Source organism: Panthera leo, chromosome A2 (assembly GCF_018350215.1).
Source record: "Panthera leo isolate Ple1 chromosome A2, P.leo_Ple1_pat1.1, whole genome shotgun sequence".
Lineage (NCBI taxonomy): Eukaryota > Metazoa > Chordata > Mammalia > Carnivora > Felidae > Panthera > Panthera leo.
In genome coordinates, this window is record NC_056680.1 from 129,805,489 (window position 1) to 129,822,276 (window position 16,788).

General features: G+C 37.5%; 1 protein-coding gene across 2 annotated transcripts in view; it reads left to right on the plus strand.

The window, feature by feature from the left end:
• ZNF277 (zinc finger protein 277) overlaps positions 1 to 16,317 on the plus strand; it is a 112,725-nt gene extending 96,408 nt beyond the window's left edge. For both annotated transcript variants that reach the window (XM_042922437.1, XM_042922443.1), the window contains exons 6-12: positions 313 to 423; positions 2,092 to 2,224; positions 9,170 to 9,237; positions 10,374 to 10,470; positions 12,204 to 12,246; positions 13,209 to 13,383; positions 15,095 to 16,317. In XM_042922437.1, coding sequence (XP_042778371.1) covers positions 313 to 423; positions 2,092 to 2,224; positions 9,170 to 9,237; positions 10,374 to 10,470; positions 12,204 to 12,246; positions 13,209 to 13,383; positions 15,095 to 15,281 — 814 coding nt within the window. In that variant the 3' untranslated portion in view covers positions 15,282 to 16,317. The remainder of the gene's footprint in view (positions 1 to 312; positions 424 to 2,091; positions 2,225 to 9,169; positions 9,238 to 10,373; positions 10,471 to 12,203; positions 12,247 to 13,208; positions 13,384 to 15,094) is intronic.
• The last annotated feature ends 471 nt before the right edge of the window (positions 16,318 to 16,788 follow it).

Consider the following 16,788-nt stretch of genomic DNA (forward strand, 5'->3'; position numbering starts at 1 on the left):
TAAGTTGGAAAAGTCAGCAAAGCATGTTTTTTTCACTTACAGGAGAGAAAACTAATTCATACATAGAGTATATTCCTGTCCACTGGCAAATAATGGAACAAATTTGGACTCACTTTACAAAGAATTCATGTGATTTTATGTGTACTTAAATACTTTATAACATATCACTCTTTCATAGCCCAAAAGTGTGTTGTAGTGTTTAACCTTTGCATGTACTTCTGATTAGTGTTATCATTTTGAAAATGCTATTCCTGATCTGATTTTTTACTAGATGATTTATAAATAGTATAAATTGCTCATATTTCTTCCTAGATCTGTTCTTTTGAACCACATGGCCAGAGAACATGCTTTCAACATTGGCTTGCCAGACAACATTGTAAACTGCAACGAATTTCTGTGCACATTACAGAAAAAGCTCGACAAGTAAGTATTTTTTTTTTCACGAAACATATCCTGCAGTTATTTTAATTTTCAATTCTGTTGGGAATTTTTTTAAATGTCTGTTGGGAATTTTTAAAAATTAATCTAAAAGAAGTAATTAACAAAATGGAATTTTCTCATTTCTCATGTTGGAAAAGTTCACGTTTTGCATCACAGTGCTGTTCATTTTGTCTAGATCATATTGCCTTTTACCATTTTTTAAATAAAAGTATCATATATACCAAACAATGTACATACCATAAAAAAGTATATAGGGTAGAAGAGTATTCTCTCCGTCCAACCAAAGAAATAAAACATTATAAATTTCCTTGAATCTTTATATGTATCTCCTCATTAGTATCTCCCCATTTTTTAATTTTGTATTCGTAATTCTTTTGCTTTACAGTATAAGTTTTCACATATTTAGTAAATATATTGTCAAATTGTATGTTATTCAGCTTTATATCAGACATAACATACTATATCCATTCTTTTACCTTTTAGTATTTATTCACATTTATATATCATAACACTCCACTTTTCCTAAGGTCATATTCTGGTGACCATGGGTATCTAGAGCTTAGCTTGTTAAAGTAAGGAAGAAATTGTCTGGGTCACTAAAATGGCTTTCAAAAATCTATCTACTTTTCTTTCTAGAACAGGGCCCAATATTTTTCTCTCACAACCTAGGTTTTTTTGGTTTTTGGGTTTTGTTTTCAAATAAAATCTCAGCCCACAATATTTGAAGCAATAACATTAAGAAAAATGTATTAATTGACACAGATCTGTTATTAAAAGTTCTGAATTCAAATTCTGGTACCAGAACTCCACTACAACAAGTCTTTTCACTCATATTAAATGATCCTTCATTTATAAAATAATACTAGAGGTATTTTCTAGCAAGATTAGCATAATGAATATCCCTAATTAGTTTATTTATCCCATAAACTATAGTTATTTCTGTGACACAAGAAATGGTTAAAAGGGTGTTTAGTAGTGATGACACAAGAATTCAAAATTTGAACTGATTTCAGTCATTTGAGAGTTTTCATGTGGAAGGAAGATTAGACATAACCTGTGTGACTCCAAGTAGAACTCTAACTAGACTGCTAGGGAGAAGTTACAGGCCATATGAACTGTCAGATGTAGGATGAGGAAGATATTTTATTAGCAATCTGTTCATTTTCAGTAGAAAATGAATGACAACAGAGAGGGCAAGTAACTTGACCAAGTCCCATAGTTAAATATGTACTGGAACTAGGAATTAACCCTTGCAAATCTACGCATGGGCTAATTTGTTGTACTCAGTGGAGGCAACCAATGCTAGTTATCAATCAGCATAATTATTTGAAGAACATGCCTATGTTTTCATTTTTAGAAGAGATCATTTGATTAGAAAACACTAAAATAATTTTTGGATCTTAGCTATCTTTGTCACGGTTTGAACTGCATAGCCAAGTTGGCTAACTTAGCCAACTACAAAATAAACCACGCATGCATCCCACAAAGTCAAAGGAATAAAGTGAGAGGGTTCCAACAAGGATGTCATATCCCAGTTGAAGATTCCTTGTGACCTAAAATGAATAATCATAAGACTTAATAATAAAGGGCTATTGCAGCAACTATCCAAGAGACTTGTGTAATCTGTCAACGTTTGTGTATTTCTTTTAGCTTGCAGTGCTTATACTGTGAGAAGACCTTTAGGGACAAAAATACGCTTAAAGATCATATGAGGAAAAAACAGCATCGGAGGATCAATCCTAAGAACAGAGAATATGACCGATTTTATGTCATCAATTATTTGGTAAGCCTTTCTCTTCATAATTTAAAATTTGCATATCCACGAACAAATATCTTTCCAAGGGCTGTCTAATATTTAAACAAGCAATTAGTAGAAAGGTCAAAATGCAATCAAGGGACACTTTCAAGCAGTGATTAGCTTTAAAATGGTTAGTTTATAAATCGCAACTTGATTTGGTTTGTCTTTGATTTGCCAGAATTTTACACAGTAAAAATGTCATGCCTATAGGATTCATAGTGATCTTGAACAAAAAAAAGTAATAATAGATATAGGGTACTTGGATATCCACGTATTCTCTCCCATTTGTGATATTATCTATTACCTTGAGTCCAGAGACTATATTCTCTACAAAAAACATCTCTTGACAGCTGGATGTGCTAGGTGTGCTATGCTAGATAACCCTTTAAAAAAAACAATCTTTTACTCTTTCCTCTTTCCCTTTTAAAAAAATCTTCCCTTCCCCATAAAGAAAAAAAAGTATCATCCTCCTTGGCCAGCATATCTTTGATGGAAATTTTAGAGAAACCAAATCATTTCACTAGGCAAGAGGACTTTTATTTGTTTGGCTAATAGAACGTAATAATGGAGTTATCATGTCGAGGATTTTAAATATATTAAAAGCTTTCCTTCCTTAGAAACCTCAAAACCACTTGCTGACCTTTTTGGTTAAGAGAACATATTCAGCTGGTGCAGCACGCGTCACTGGGGGGGTATTTGGAAATGTGAGAGGGGATTCTGAATGACACAGTGACTGGGAGTGCTAGCGCCCTGCCCTAGTCTGTTGAATTTGGGGGGGGGGGGGAGGAGGGGGGGGCTGTACATTACAAAGGAGAGGATCCACTCGTTTAAAGAAAGGAGTTAAGGAACTCTCCGCTGGAATTAGAAGAAAGCTAGAGAGTTCTCTTTCCGACATGTTTCTTAGGCAAATGGAAATTATTTTTTTCCTTGCAATAGGAAATTAGAATCAAACTCAGTAGCCACAGAAGGCATAACTGATTATAATCAACCATTTTATCTGTTGGGCAGAAACAAGCATATCCTGAAATATGTTGGAACTCTCTGCTGGAGGGTGGAATTTTTGTCTGTTCTAACTAAACCTTATAGCATTAAAGTAAAATTCCCCTTGAGAAGCAAGTTTGACATGTGTTTGAAGATTGACTCCAAGAGGTTGCCATGATCTGCTACAAATGTTTTACAACTAGCTAAAGGCAAAGGCACCCTCTGAGTCCTTCAATCTTCTCTAGAAATCAGTCATTCATTCCTAGAACAAACGCTGCTTCAGGGCCAGCCCAGTCCAATGGGGAGTAGACCTCAGCGTTAGCCCTAAGAAATACCACCTATTGCAGAAAGCTGTGGAAGCAATTTAACAGTACTTCCTTCCGGGGATCTTTTAAAATGATATTCAAGACCTTGGGACTAGCGGAACATTATATAGCTGGAGGTATTTACCTTTTAGAGGAGACTTCAAAAGGACTGCTCACTCAAATTCTGCTGGCACTTTTAGAAAAGTATGATACTTTATTCTCTGGGCATCAAGTAGTGTGTCTGTCAAAACTGAAATTATCTACAAGGACCAGCTGTCTCTAGATGAGCATGCTAGATTTTACTGCCCACTGACTGCCCAGATGTCATGTGGCATGAATCATAGCCTAAGAGAAGTGTTTCAAGAGAATATAAAGACTTTAATAATAATAATATATAAAATGAAAATTAAATCACTTCAGAAAAATAGTGATAAATAGCAGTAATTTTTTTCTTTTAACTAGCAACATTTGAGTACTTGATATGTGCCAGGCACCATCTTGGGTTTTTATATTAAGCCATTTACTCTTAACCATATCCCTATGTCACAGGTTTTATCTTTATCACCATTTTATAGATTAGGAGATTAGGCACAGGTCTTTTTCCAAGGTCACATAGTTAGAACAGAATACTTAACCTCTCTGTATATCCATTTTATAATTTTTCCTCAATGTTTACAATTGAAATAATACTAGTACCTACCTCTTACTTTGTTGGTTGAGTTTTTGGTCAAGTAATGATGGTGAACTCATAATGATCACCTTCTTGCCTGTTCTCTTTTGTACCAAACTAGAAAGTGATTCAAGGTCAAAGAAAAGCTGACTTCAACAAGCTCCTCAAGGGCTCTGACCCACAACCTTAGCCTTCTTAGCCCTGTATGCTTTCCCACTGAGGTAAATAGCCCACAATAATAAGAATGATTTAAAAAAATAAAACCTAGGGGCGCCTGGTGACTCAGTCTGAAGCCTCTGACTTGGGTTCAGGTCATGATCTCATGGTTTGTGAGTTCAAGCCCTCTGCTGACAGCTCAGAGCCTGGAGCCTGCTTCAGTTTCTATGTCTCCCTTTCTCTCTGCCCCTGCCCTGCTTGCTCTCTGTCTCTCTCAAAAATAAACATACATTAAAAAAAAATTTTTTTAACAAAACCTAAAATATATTATGATTAGCTGTAGCATTTTGGAATGATGTAAACTTAACTCAGAAAAGGATTGAAGAAGGGACGCCTGGGTGGCTCAGTAGGTTAAGCATCCGACTTCAGCTCAGGCCATGATCTCACCATTTGTGAGTTCAAGCCCCGCATCAGACTGTGTATTGACAGCTCAGAGCCTGGAACCTGCTTCGGTTCTGTGTCTTCCTCTCTCTCTGCCCCTCCCACACTCACACTCTCTCTCTCTCTCAAAAAAGCAAATAAATAATTTTTTAAAAATTAAAAAAAAAAAAATGACTGAAGAAGCTAATAAAGTCTCTAAAGATGTAGAAGTGTCCTAACATAGAGAAGTGCTTACCAGAAGTATCAACCTTAATAATATCCTGAGTATTGTAGTAAATAAAAGGCATCATAACAAATAGAACGAGTATATAAACAACTGTTCCCAATATTAATAATGTGTAGTTAGAGAAAAATGAGGCCCAGAGATTTCTCAGCATGCTTTTAGTTTTCTTTTAGACCCCATTACTGAAAATATTTAATATTTCATAAAAATATTTAATATGAAGAATGAATTCTTCTAAGAGTTTAAGCAATGAATAATGACATTGCTTTATTTTCAAAGATGGGAAAAACAATACTGAGAGACATTCACTGTGTATTCCTCTGAGGGAAAAGGCTTACATGACTGAGGAAAGTGGGCCAAAAAGAGAACTATTGTTATTAGTCGTCAGGGTCTGCATACCCATTTCTCACATCCTCTTCCCTGTAAGAGTCACTTTAACTGGCTTTATACATTCTACAAACATTTGAGTACAAACTGGTGGAAGAGGAAGAAAAATATTATGGGCAAGGTGGTTAATTTAAGTCCCTACTCCCAGAGAGTTTAAAGGTTGGTATGAGAGACAGGCATGTAAGCACGTAATTTCAGCACCTCGGAATGGGGTGTATGAAGTTAATGCTTGGACCTCTCCTGTAGCACATTAATGCAGTAATTGAGTCATGGGCCCACAGAGTTGCTCACCTCCTCTCCAAACATAATCTCCAGGCCAGCAGTGCTGGCAGCATCCAGGATATTCCTGGCAAGATGCCCTCTGATAGTCATCAAAGGTGAGAGAGCTAAGGACAGAGGCTGGTTTTGGCTCTCCTGAGCTCAGCGAATTGACAGATACATTTTTCTTCCTTAGGTGAGATGATTTCCATGTTTAATAATTCATATCAGTTTTTGAATAATAACAGACTTGCAAATACATAAAAAGTCCCTATGCGTATTCTGGATTACCTACTTACGTGTTCTTTCTTTGTTTTCTCACAAACAAAAGGGCTCAATGGCTAGGGGGGATGGCCAAGGGGACAATTTCACAGGCAGTTTCACATTCAGATTCCCCTGCCTCAGAGGGAAATGAACTGTGTACATCATCATTGAGCCTTCAGCTGCCTATTCCTAAGGTACTCCTGTTTCAAGCCCTGAATTTTCCTAAAGGAAACTGTTTTTGCTGTGGCTTTATCGTTTTTTGATTTCTATTTTTTTATGCTTAAAATATACAGAGCCATTTATAACAGAATTGGGCTCTTAACCTGTTTTCATAGTTTTGGTATAGTTCTCTCTACTGAAATTATTAACATTTAAGACACTTCTTTCTCTGTTTATGATGGGGTTTTTGTGTAAGTACATAGAAGTTTGTGTGTGGAGCAGTGGGGGTGCTGGGTGAAGAGGATTTTTTTTTTTTTTATGTTTTTCTTGTCCACCCTCTCATTGATCATAAACCATCTGATGCAGGAGGTTGAGGGGGTGTTCTGAACATCTTTACTGACATGCCTTCCAAACTTTGTTTTTTTTTTAATTCTTTGCTTTCCTAACATGATTCATTAGCAGGCACAGAATCTTAATTAGGGAGTTCTGTGCTCTGTTTTGTTTTTTTTTCTTCTTTTTGGGTCTTATTCCATAATAAACTATATATATTCGACTGTACACGGCAGAGCATTCTAGGAAAGTCTGGGCCAATGTCACCTGCAAATCACTTGTTACCTACTACACTAATGATCACGGAGTTCCATTTTCCTCTCAAATGGTAAACAGTTAGTGCTGTATTGCCTAGAAAAATTCCTACGTGTTCTACCAAACACTGAGAAAATTGCACAATAATGCTTTGAGTTTGGAAGTTTGATACTGAACGATATTTTATGTCTCTTTGGCCAAAACATTTATTGATCAACAACATTTGCCCATATCACTGAAAATGGTAATAGATGGTCCTTCCTTGAATTAATATCTTACAGCAATGGCCTTAAAGTACAAGTCCAGAGAGACCAAGTAATCCATGAAAGATTTAATTCATCGCCAAAAATTCCAACTAACAAAGATCCTGTTGGCGGTTTTGAGGCCATTCTTGGTGTCCATAATGAGGTTCAGACATTTCGTGACAACTCTGGGAAATACATTATAGACTCCAAATTAAATATCTCTAATGACATTATGGTAAATCTCTGCGTGTCTGAGTTTATGCATCATTTAGCTGATAGATAATGACAGCTTCAAAACCTCTCATTAAGTTGATGAATGATAGATTTTCTTTTTTCCTAAATCATAATGGACCTTATAGTTCTTTGTTTTTGGTTAAATGAATACCTTTTTAGAGAAAAAAATATTCATAACTGAGAGTAAATTTTGTTTTTTTTTTTTTCCAAAGGAGGAATATCTATCAAGGATGTCTGTATTTGTGGCAGGTCAGGTCAATCTTGACTGTAACCATAGTTTAGCTGCTTGAAAAGGTGTCCATTATTGTTCCTACATCCCTCTTTAATGTACTCTCTGCTTTTGCATGGCATAGTGGGAAAGTTGGATGGAGAGAGAAGAAAAGACAAGAGAATGACTCAAGAATAGAAAAGAGAAATGGTTGGGCCAAAAGGAATGATTTCTACTCAACGCTCCATAAAGTTTTGCTGAAACTATGACTCAATTTGCCAGACACAGCCCTAAATGGGTAGAGCTTCTCCATGAACTGTGAGAAATAAAAGAGATTTGAGTAGATACTTGAGTACTTACTGTTGCCTGGTACCATGTATTTATATCCAGGCGTCCTTTGTTTTATTGCACTTTGCAGACAGGCATTTTTTTACAGATTGAAGATTTGTGGCCACTTTGTTTTGAGCAAGTCTATCAGCACCATTTTTTCAACAGCATTTGCTCACTTCATGTCTTGGGGTCACATTTTGGTAATTCTCAGAGTACTTAAGTAAGGTGTGTACATTATTTTTTTAGATAAAATGCTTGTACACATAAAATACTACAGTATAATATAAACATAACTTTTATATGCACTAGGAAACCAAATGTTCATTTGACTTGCCTTATATTGATGGTCTGGAACCAAACCTACAATATTTCTGAGGTATACCCATACGTTAACTAATTTATTTTATCACCTTACAAAAACCTTTTGAGATAGAATCTAAATTGGCATTGAATTGTTAGATTTTTCAGTTATAATTTAATTTTAAAAATACTTTCTAGTACCTACTGTATGCCTGGGTCTGGAAATGTAACAGTGAACAAAGTCCGTGTCCTCATGGGCATTCTGGTGGAAAAAACGAATAGCGAATAAGAAAACAAATAGATAACACAAACTTGATTTCAGGTAGTGATCAATGCTTTAACGAAAATAAAAAACATAATAGGGGAATAAAAAGTAGCTTGGAGAAAGGGTGTAGTTTTAACAGAGTAGTCAGAAAAAGAGATGGTAACATTTAAGCAGATGCCAGAATGACTGAACCCTGCAGTTATGTGAGAGAGCAGTGTTCAGACAGAGAATACAACAAGTACAGGAGCTGGGGAGACGTGAGCCTGCTGTGTTCAGGCAAAAAGACTGATGTGTCTGGAGCAAACTGAGCCAGAGAAAAAGTGGTGGGACCTAAGGGATGGAGAAGAAGCCAGGGCAGAACGTGGAGATCTTACAAGCCATGGTAAGGCCTCTGAATTTTGTCCTCCATGTGGTTAAGAAGCCATGGAAGGGTTTATACAAACAGGGAAGTGTCCTTTAGAAAGATCACTGTCCTTTAGAAAGATCATTGGTGTTTTGCTGTTTGAAAAATAGACTGTAGGGGACCTCAAGGAGAAACAGTCCAGCTAGGACAGTGTTTCAGGGTCCCCATCCAGAGATATTTTTGGATTTCTAAAAAGATCCCCAAGAGATTCTAATGTGCATCCAGGGTTAAGAAATGTTGGTTTACATTTAAGAGAAAGGAATTTGATTGAAAAAATACTGCTGCTTCTCCAAAAAGAAAAACATTAAAAATGTTTTAGGATACATCCTTCCTTGTCACCGAAATAACTGTTTTAATAAATCCTACGTGTATTGATTTAAGACCACCGAGTATGAGTTTCTGTGGGGGTTTTTTATGGTTGTTTTTTTTTTTAAGTTCTGTGTCTATTTTCTCTCTCCTTTCTCCTCTTCACCCCGCTTCTTCCAGCTCTCTAATCCTTCTGTTCTTCCCACAAAGGAACTTGGAAAATCGTGGGAGGAAGTTCAGTTGGAAGATGATCGGGAGTTGCTAGACCATCAGGAAGAGTAAGACTTGTTACTGCTGCTAATTAATTGTGGTTGTTTTAAGAGTAGGAAAACATTTCTTCAGTTGGTTTAAAATGATCATTCTGAAGAGAGAATAGAAATAAAAAAGACTTTCTTTTTAAGCCATCCATCCTTCCATGTATTAGTGCAAAAACTTGAATTCAAAGTAACTTCGGCATGAAAATCATTAAAGCAACTGTTACTCTAACTAAATAGTGTTTTGCCTTTAAAACTGTTAATTGGACACACAGGTAAAATACAGTGCAGAGAAAAATACCTTCCATTGGTGTTTTGCTCACTTGGTTGGTGCCCAGACCTTGAAGTGATATGATTAGAGAATATAATGGAAGTGGAGTTAACCGTGTTCCATGTTCATCCCATTGAGTCACTGAAAACTCGAGTCACTGGAAACTCACAGCTCCTTTCCTCGGAGTTACAGGCTTGAGACATGTGTTTTTCAACCTAAAAGGATTCCCTGTTACTCATCCGCTTTTCCTTCAAAGCCGTTTGGCCTTTTTTTCTCTCCTGGAATTTCAGTTTTCCAGGCTCAGGAATGAGAAGAAGTTGGCAGTATCTCCAAAAATAAATGCAGGGGGTGGTGGGTCGGCAGGAATGGTAATATGGGTCCTGTATGATTTTTAACTTCTCTGTCTACCACCAGATTTAACACTTGTCCCATTTGAATGATCAGCATTTCTCACATGAAGGATGTATGATTTGCTTTTTAAAACACACCGTTTGTCATGCAGAGACATACTCCCAGCCTCACACTTCACAGCGTGTGTACTTAGTGGTTGTGGCTAATGAGAGAAAGCATCGCATCTCTGATAGGCCTCCTTTGCAAATTAAACCTGGTTGTGTCAGAAAGACATTATCCTGATTCTGCAGTGAAATAGCTGCTCAGAAGAGAAGCAGATAGAAGAAAATGGAGCAGCACCTGTTCGCTATTTATATTAATTTCATGGTGCTGCTCTGAATTTCAAAAGCTGTATCAAAAAGTCATAATATGATGTGACAATCTTTACAGCGATGTCAGAGTTGAAAGAGATTGGCAGGGTTTCCTAGGGAGGAGAAAGTAATACCAAGTGACTGTGTGAGGGGAATCTCCGTATTTACTATTTTCTTTTTTAACACAGCGACTGGTCTGATTGGGAAGAGCGCCCTGACTCTGCTGTCTGCCTATTTTGTGAAAAGCAAGCAGAAACAATTGAGAAATTATGTGTCCACATGGAGGTAAGATGCTTGTATTCGTCTGAATTTTGTTTTCTTCTGGCAGGGTGGCTGATAGCAGTAGCAGTCTTATCAGTTTCTATGTTTAATTTCTGTCATCCTGTTCCTAAAAATGCGATAAGCAAAACAAGAGACCGCCAGATCCGTCAAGGAGAACCAGAACTCAGGACAGTTGAGTACAGGGCACTGGACCTATGTGAAAGGTCAGCATAGGAGTTCGCAGACCATTCGTGCTGTCCTTCCTCTCAGATCTTTGTAGATAATTCTTATTTAGAATGCGGGACCTGTATCCATGATTAACAGTGCTCAAGATACAGACAGGTTCTAAGTCTTTTTCCACTGCTTCCTGTGCTGGTAAGGAGAGCAGAAGGGAGAAAGTTGCCCTTCACAAAGCCCTTGATGAGATGGGGGACACAGGCAGAGACGGTGCACGGTGTGGCTGTGCAGCTCCTTCAGTTAAAACGATTTGGAGGGAAGAAATGTGAGGGCGTTTCCAGCCTGTATGTTCTTTTCTGGATGCCATTTTTAATGTTACAATTAAGCTTGAAGGTAATAATTCTAAACCTTTTTCTCATGCCAGTGTATCTGAGAGACGACACACTCCCAACACCTCTGATCCTAAGCTGCACGGTGGGGGTGGGAAGGGGGACATCTAATGATTCAGGACGGTAGCGCAGCTTGGGGGGAGAGGGGTGATTATAATAGAAAAATATTGCCGGATGATTCTCATATGCTCTCCCTACCCTCCCCCAGCCGTCTCTGCCAACCGTGATGCAGAGCATCCTGTTTCACCCACCTTCTCCCCACTCTCATTCAGACGCACTGTTCTCAGTTCCGTAAAGTAAGAACTTAGAAGGTATTCAAAAGGCCACGAGCGTTTACCTTATGAAAGCAGAGAGTAATTTTCTCTGAAACAGGTTGCTGATAGTATTGTGTGTATAGTTTCTAGCATTTAAAATTAATTCATAATATCCTAAAATCTTTGAACTGAAGGAAGTCTCAGCCCCCCACCCTGTGTAGGAATCCCCTTTGCAACACCCTTGACCCGTGTCCACGGCCTCTGCTCAGTCACTTTCGGAGATAAAGAGTCAATGGCGTTCCTAATCATCCTGCCTCTGATGTGACACTAAATGCCTTCACAGGGAGTTAGATGGTCTTTATTCTCTGTAAGCTTTTAAGTTCAAACATTTACCCAGATGGACGATTGCAGGAGTGGAACAGAATAAAATAAGTCTGCATTGTAAAAATCAAAAGAAATGTAATTTGTGGGAAGATGTGAGTGAAGGGAAATTTGCATTAAGCAGTGTACTTGACAGCATAAAATGAAAAGCAGATTTGCAAAATCACCTATCTGCTTGTGTAGCAAAGGACCTATATCCATAATTCGAGTCCAGGCGCACAGTATGGTAAGTAGGGCCACGTCTTACTAGAGACTGGGGATACTTTTGTCAGACTGCAGAATGCATACATAGTAAATTGTGAAAACTGTAGATACAAACTGTGAATAATTAAAATGTTTTAACTGATTGGCATGACTTGTTTGGACTGTGCTTTAAAAAGTAGTTGGATGTGGGGAGGGAAACAGTTACATTTCGACTACTTCAGAAGCAGAAGATGATGAACTGAGACTGAGTTTCAACAGTGTTCAAACTCCTATGAATAAGCTGTCTGTTTATAACTTCAGCCTGAAAGATTAAATAATTTATATACTCACAGATATTCATTCCTTTTTTTAGGAAGCACACGATTTTGATCTCCTCAAAATAAAGTCAGAACTTGGTAAGTTTGATTCAGAAGTTGTTTTCCATGATGCTGCATTTTTATACACTATTCTGTAGACGATGCCTGCGTTCAGTAGTCGTGATTGGGGAGTGCACAGCCAAAATGTGTCTCTCCACAGATGGTCTCAGCAGGACTGCCTGAAGCAGTGATTCACAACCATTTTGAACTGTAACGTTCAAATATGGTTTTTGGTTTCATGTGGTCTTCCTTCTTTCCTACATATATGAATATGCTTCAAATAAAACACAAGTTAATGGTTAGTATCTTTCATGAAGTGGAAGGGGCTAATGGGAAGACCATGGATTTGGAAGTCAGAGTTCAGATTCCAGCCCCAGCCCTTAATGGCTGTGTGACATAAGGCCTCAGGTCAACAGACTGTTACAGGGAGTGGAGAATGTATACAAAACACCTACTGCACTGTTTGACAGTGTAGCTAGATTATTTACCATAGACAGATGTACCCAATTGCATCATCCTCAGTGTCACTGTGATAGAAAGATTAGGGGCATAAAGATGTAAATTACTGACTTGCTAATGGCTCAAAGATTAGAAAGTTTACCTCCCACACCTCAGCTCACTGACTATTTTCCTAGACTCTGGAAAGTGTTACATTACTTTGCTGTCCTTACAGTTATGTATATATGTCAAATCCTACCTCAACCACTTACAAACTGTGTAGCTGTGGACAGTTTCCTAACACATAATGTGGACATGGTAGTACTACCTATGTGGTAGAGTTTTTCAAGAATTAAATGTATTAATTAATTAATACATGGAAAATGATTAGAACAGTGCTTAGCACATAAGCCCTATATGAGTATTGGCTGTTGTTATTTGATATCTATTATTATGCTTTACAATTGTACTGCCTCTTCAGGTTGGGTAATAAAGGGAAGTGGCTCTTTTGCAAAAATGGGTCTGACCAGTTGTCTAGTGATTCTGTAAACTGTCATTTTCAGGATTGAATTTCTATCAGCAAGTAAAATTGGTCAATTTCATTCGAAGGCAAATTCACCAATGTAGATGTTATAGTTGCCATGTGAAATTCAAGTCCAAAGCAGAGCTAAGGACTCACATGGAAGAAACTAAACATACATCACTGCTTCCTGAAAGAAAGATATGGGATCAACCAGAGTGAGTAATTCTTTGCTCAATATCCTTAATGTCCTATGTTTTCAGTACTTCTTTGCTCCATAGCCCTTATTTGTTCCTTTATTCAGTTAAATAAAAGAGAAACGTATGTTTATTGTAAAAAGTAAAAATTTTCAAAAACCTTATTTTTAAGGGGCGCCTGGGTGGCTCAGTCAGTTAAGAGTCCGACTTCAGCTCAGGTCACGATCTTGTGGTCTGTGAGTTCGAGCCCCACATCAAGCTCTGTGCTAACAGCTCAGTCTGGAGCCTGTTTCAGATTCTGTGTCTCCCTTTCCCTCTGCCCTTCTCCCACTCGCACTCTGTCTCTCTCTTTCAAAAATAAATAAACATTAAAAAATATATATATTTTAAACCTGATTTTTAAAGTAATCCCCCTTTTATAAATGTAACCAACTATTTCAGATTTTGTGGTATGAAGATAGATAAAGATGTAGATATAGAAGTATCAATTTTTAAAATTATGTTAACAGAATATTGTAAGCATTTTTCTATACCAATATACATCTATTGCATCATTTTTTAGGGTTGCCAAATATCCCATTCACTAGATCTACCTAATTTGTTAGATAGTGAGATTACTTCTTGCATTTTGTTCTTATAAATAGTAACACAATGACTATCCATACGCCTGCATTTTTGCACACTGATCTAATTTTTCATTTAGATAAGCTCCTAGAAATAACATTACTGTGTCAAAGAACATCCAACTATTAAGGCTTTTGGTATATACTTTGCATCTCAGTACTTTATAAATGTTAAGCAGTTGGCCCACAGATCTATACCTCTGTAGGTGGTATCAGACTGCCAGGTATCCTTTGCCAGTTCAGCCTTCTGGGCTGGTCCTCATATCAGTCTGGACAACCTCAGCTGAGGGAACCTCTGAGAGGTTATAGGGTTCTAGCTACCTGGACGTTCCTCTCAGAGAATGTTAAATCTGCACCACCACCCCCTCCCCACTCCACCCCTGCCCCCGAACACTAGCCGAAAAGCGCTAGATTTTCGTCTTTAAAAAATCCTAGATTTGTGAAAGACAAAGTCAGTTCTGGATTGACCTGAGACCCTGTTCCTATAATTCTCGTTAAGTAAGTTGAAATCTTTAGAGATACACCAGAGCTAACTCCTAAATGTGTCCAGAAAAGGAACCAGAATAATAGACTTAAAATTCTGTAGATGTTTGATTTTTGTTCACCTAGAATGAAGGAACCAGTAATGATTAGGTTGGGAAGGACACACACACACACACACACACACACTCTCAAGGGAAATTGTTTTCATCAGATATATGAAGGATTAATGTACGAAAGAGTAGCCATATTTGAATTTTGTTAACCTCTAGGGAGGAACTGGGACTTAGAGTAAAAATGAAAGGGTTGTCATTTTTAGCCTTATCTATGGAGATATCCCCAGCAACTAGAGCTGCTCGGTTCTAGAGTAAGCTGCCTTTTCAGGTAGTGAGTTTCTGTGGGAATATGAATCACAGGCCAGATGGGCAGCTAGCAAGGATACTAGTAAGAATGATGTCATCCAGTAGAGGTCAAAGTAAAAGTAATTCACAAGTTATTTCCCCATACCACCTTTGCAAAATGCTGTTGAAACTGTTGACAAAGAAACCTGGCAGAATTACAGTAACGTGTATGTTCATTTGCCTAGAAACTTTTCTGGATTTATTCAACATGTCTTTGGTTGTTTTCAGGTATTATTTTCCAACCTATGAGAACGATATTCTACTATGTACACTGTCTGACAGTGAAAGTGATCTGACAGCTCAGGAACAAAATGGAAATATCACCATCATCAGCGAAGATACATCTAAACTGCATGCTTTGAAACAAACCAGTATTTTGAACCAGTTGCTACTACATGAGGGCTTGAAAAACTAGAAGAAAATGCCACAGAAGCAACTTTTCATGTTTTTCGCTTATGAGACAGACTCAGAAAAATTGTTTAAATTTGAACATCAGCAAAGGATTAGACCCTGGTGAAATAAATTTTTTCAAAAGTACTTTTTAAAAAATAAAGTGAGGACTTTTTGTATTTTGGGCTATAACGTTTTACTATGTAATCATTATAAATGATCTCATTTCATTAAACTAGGTTATCTATAATAAGGAGGACATGTGGGGTGCCTAGTTGGCTCAGTTGGTGGAGCATGTGACTTTTGATCGCAAGGTCATGAGTTTGAGCCCCATGTTGGATGTAGAGATTACTTTAAAAAAATTTTTTTTTAATAAGGAAGACATGCAAATCACAAATGAAGTGTTCAAATTATTGATAAAGTTTTTTTTTCCTCTATCACCCATTCTCCTGCAGACTGGTAGATGTAAGAAGTTCCAGTAAATTTGTGTTCAAAATTATTTTTTGTCAAGGATAATTTATAAGAAGTACTATCCCTGTTGTATCACACCAGGCACGTAATATCCATGTACCAGTTTTAGGGATGTGAGAATTGACAGTCCACTCAGGTGTTGTCAGCCAGTGGATTCTTAGAAAGTTCCCCATCGGTCTTTCATCTAACCAGTTTAGTATTCATTGGTAATTGTTACCTATTATTTTTTGTAATGGCTGCAAAATGATGATTTTTCTAATTCTATCATTTCTTTTACAGTGGGTTCTTTACACAGCATGTGTGCTATGGAGCACTGGAGTTTTAAGTTCTAGTTTTCAATTGTTAGTACCAGTCTGTGTAGGCAGTGCCCAAAGACTAATCTTGAAGTAATATAGACTGTCCAGAGTCTCAAGCCTAATCTCCTACCATATGATCCAAAATTGACTGGATTTGTAAGTTATATAGGCTCTGACCATGGCTTTAGATTTCCAAGCCTCCAGCTTTGCAGACACCTGCACAAGGGTTTTATTAAAAACCAAGCAGAGAAATGCAAGCCCTTATTATAATGGAAAATGCCTAAATTAAAGACGCAATTGATCTAAATTGAGTTTATGTTTATTTATTTACTTTGAGAGAAAGAGACTGAGTGAGTGGGTGAGGTGCAGAGAGGAGAAAGAATCCCAAGCAAGCCCCGCACCATCAGCGCAGAGCCCTACACAGGGTTCGAACCCGTGAACCATGAGATCATGACCTGAGCCAAAACCAAGAGTCAGACGCTTAATCGACTGAGCAACCCAGACGCCCATGATTTAAATTGTTTTAAAATCAAAGATTAATAAGACAGTCTGTGCCTAGAACCTTATGTCTCTAGGAATCAGATTTGTTCAGGAAATCAGAGAGTGTCTAGAGTGTTTCTAGAATATGTTTTAATCTTAGAACAAGCGCAATGAAAGAACAAAATTAAGAATAATTTGCGTGTGAAGGAGAAAGCTCTTTTGGAGATAAAGTTGAGATCTTAGAGAACAGATCAGATGGATATATAAGGAAAAATGAAATTGAAG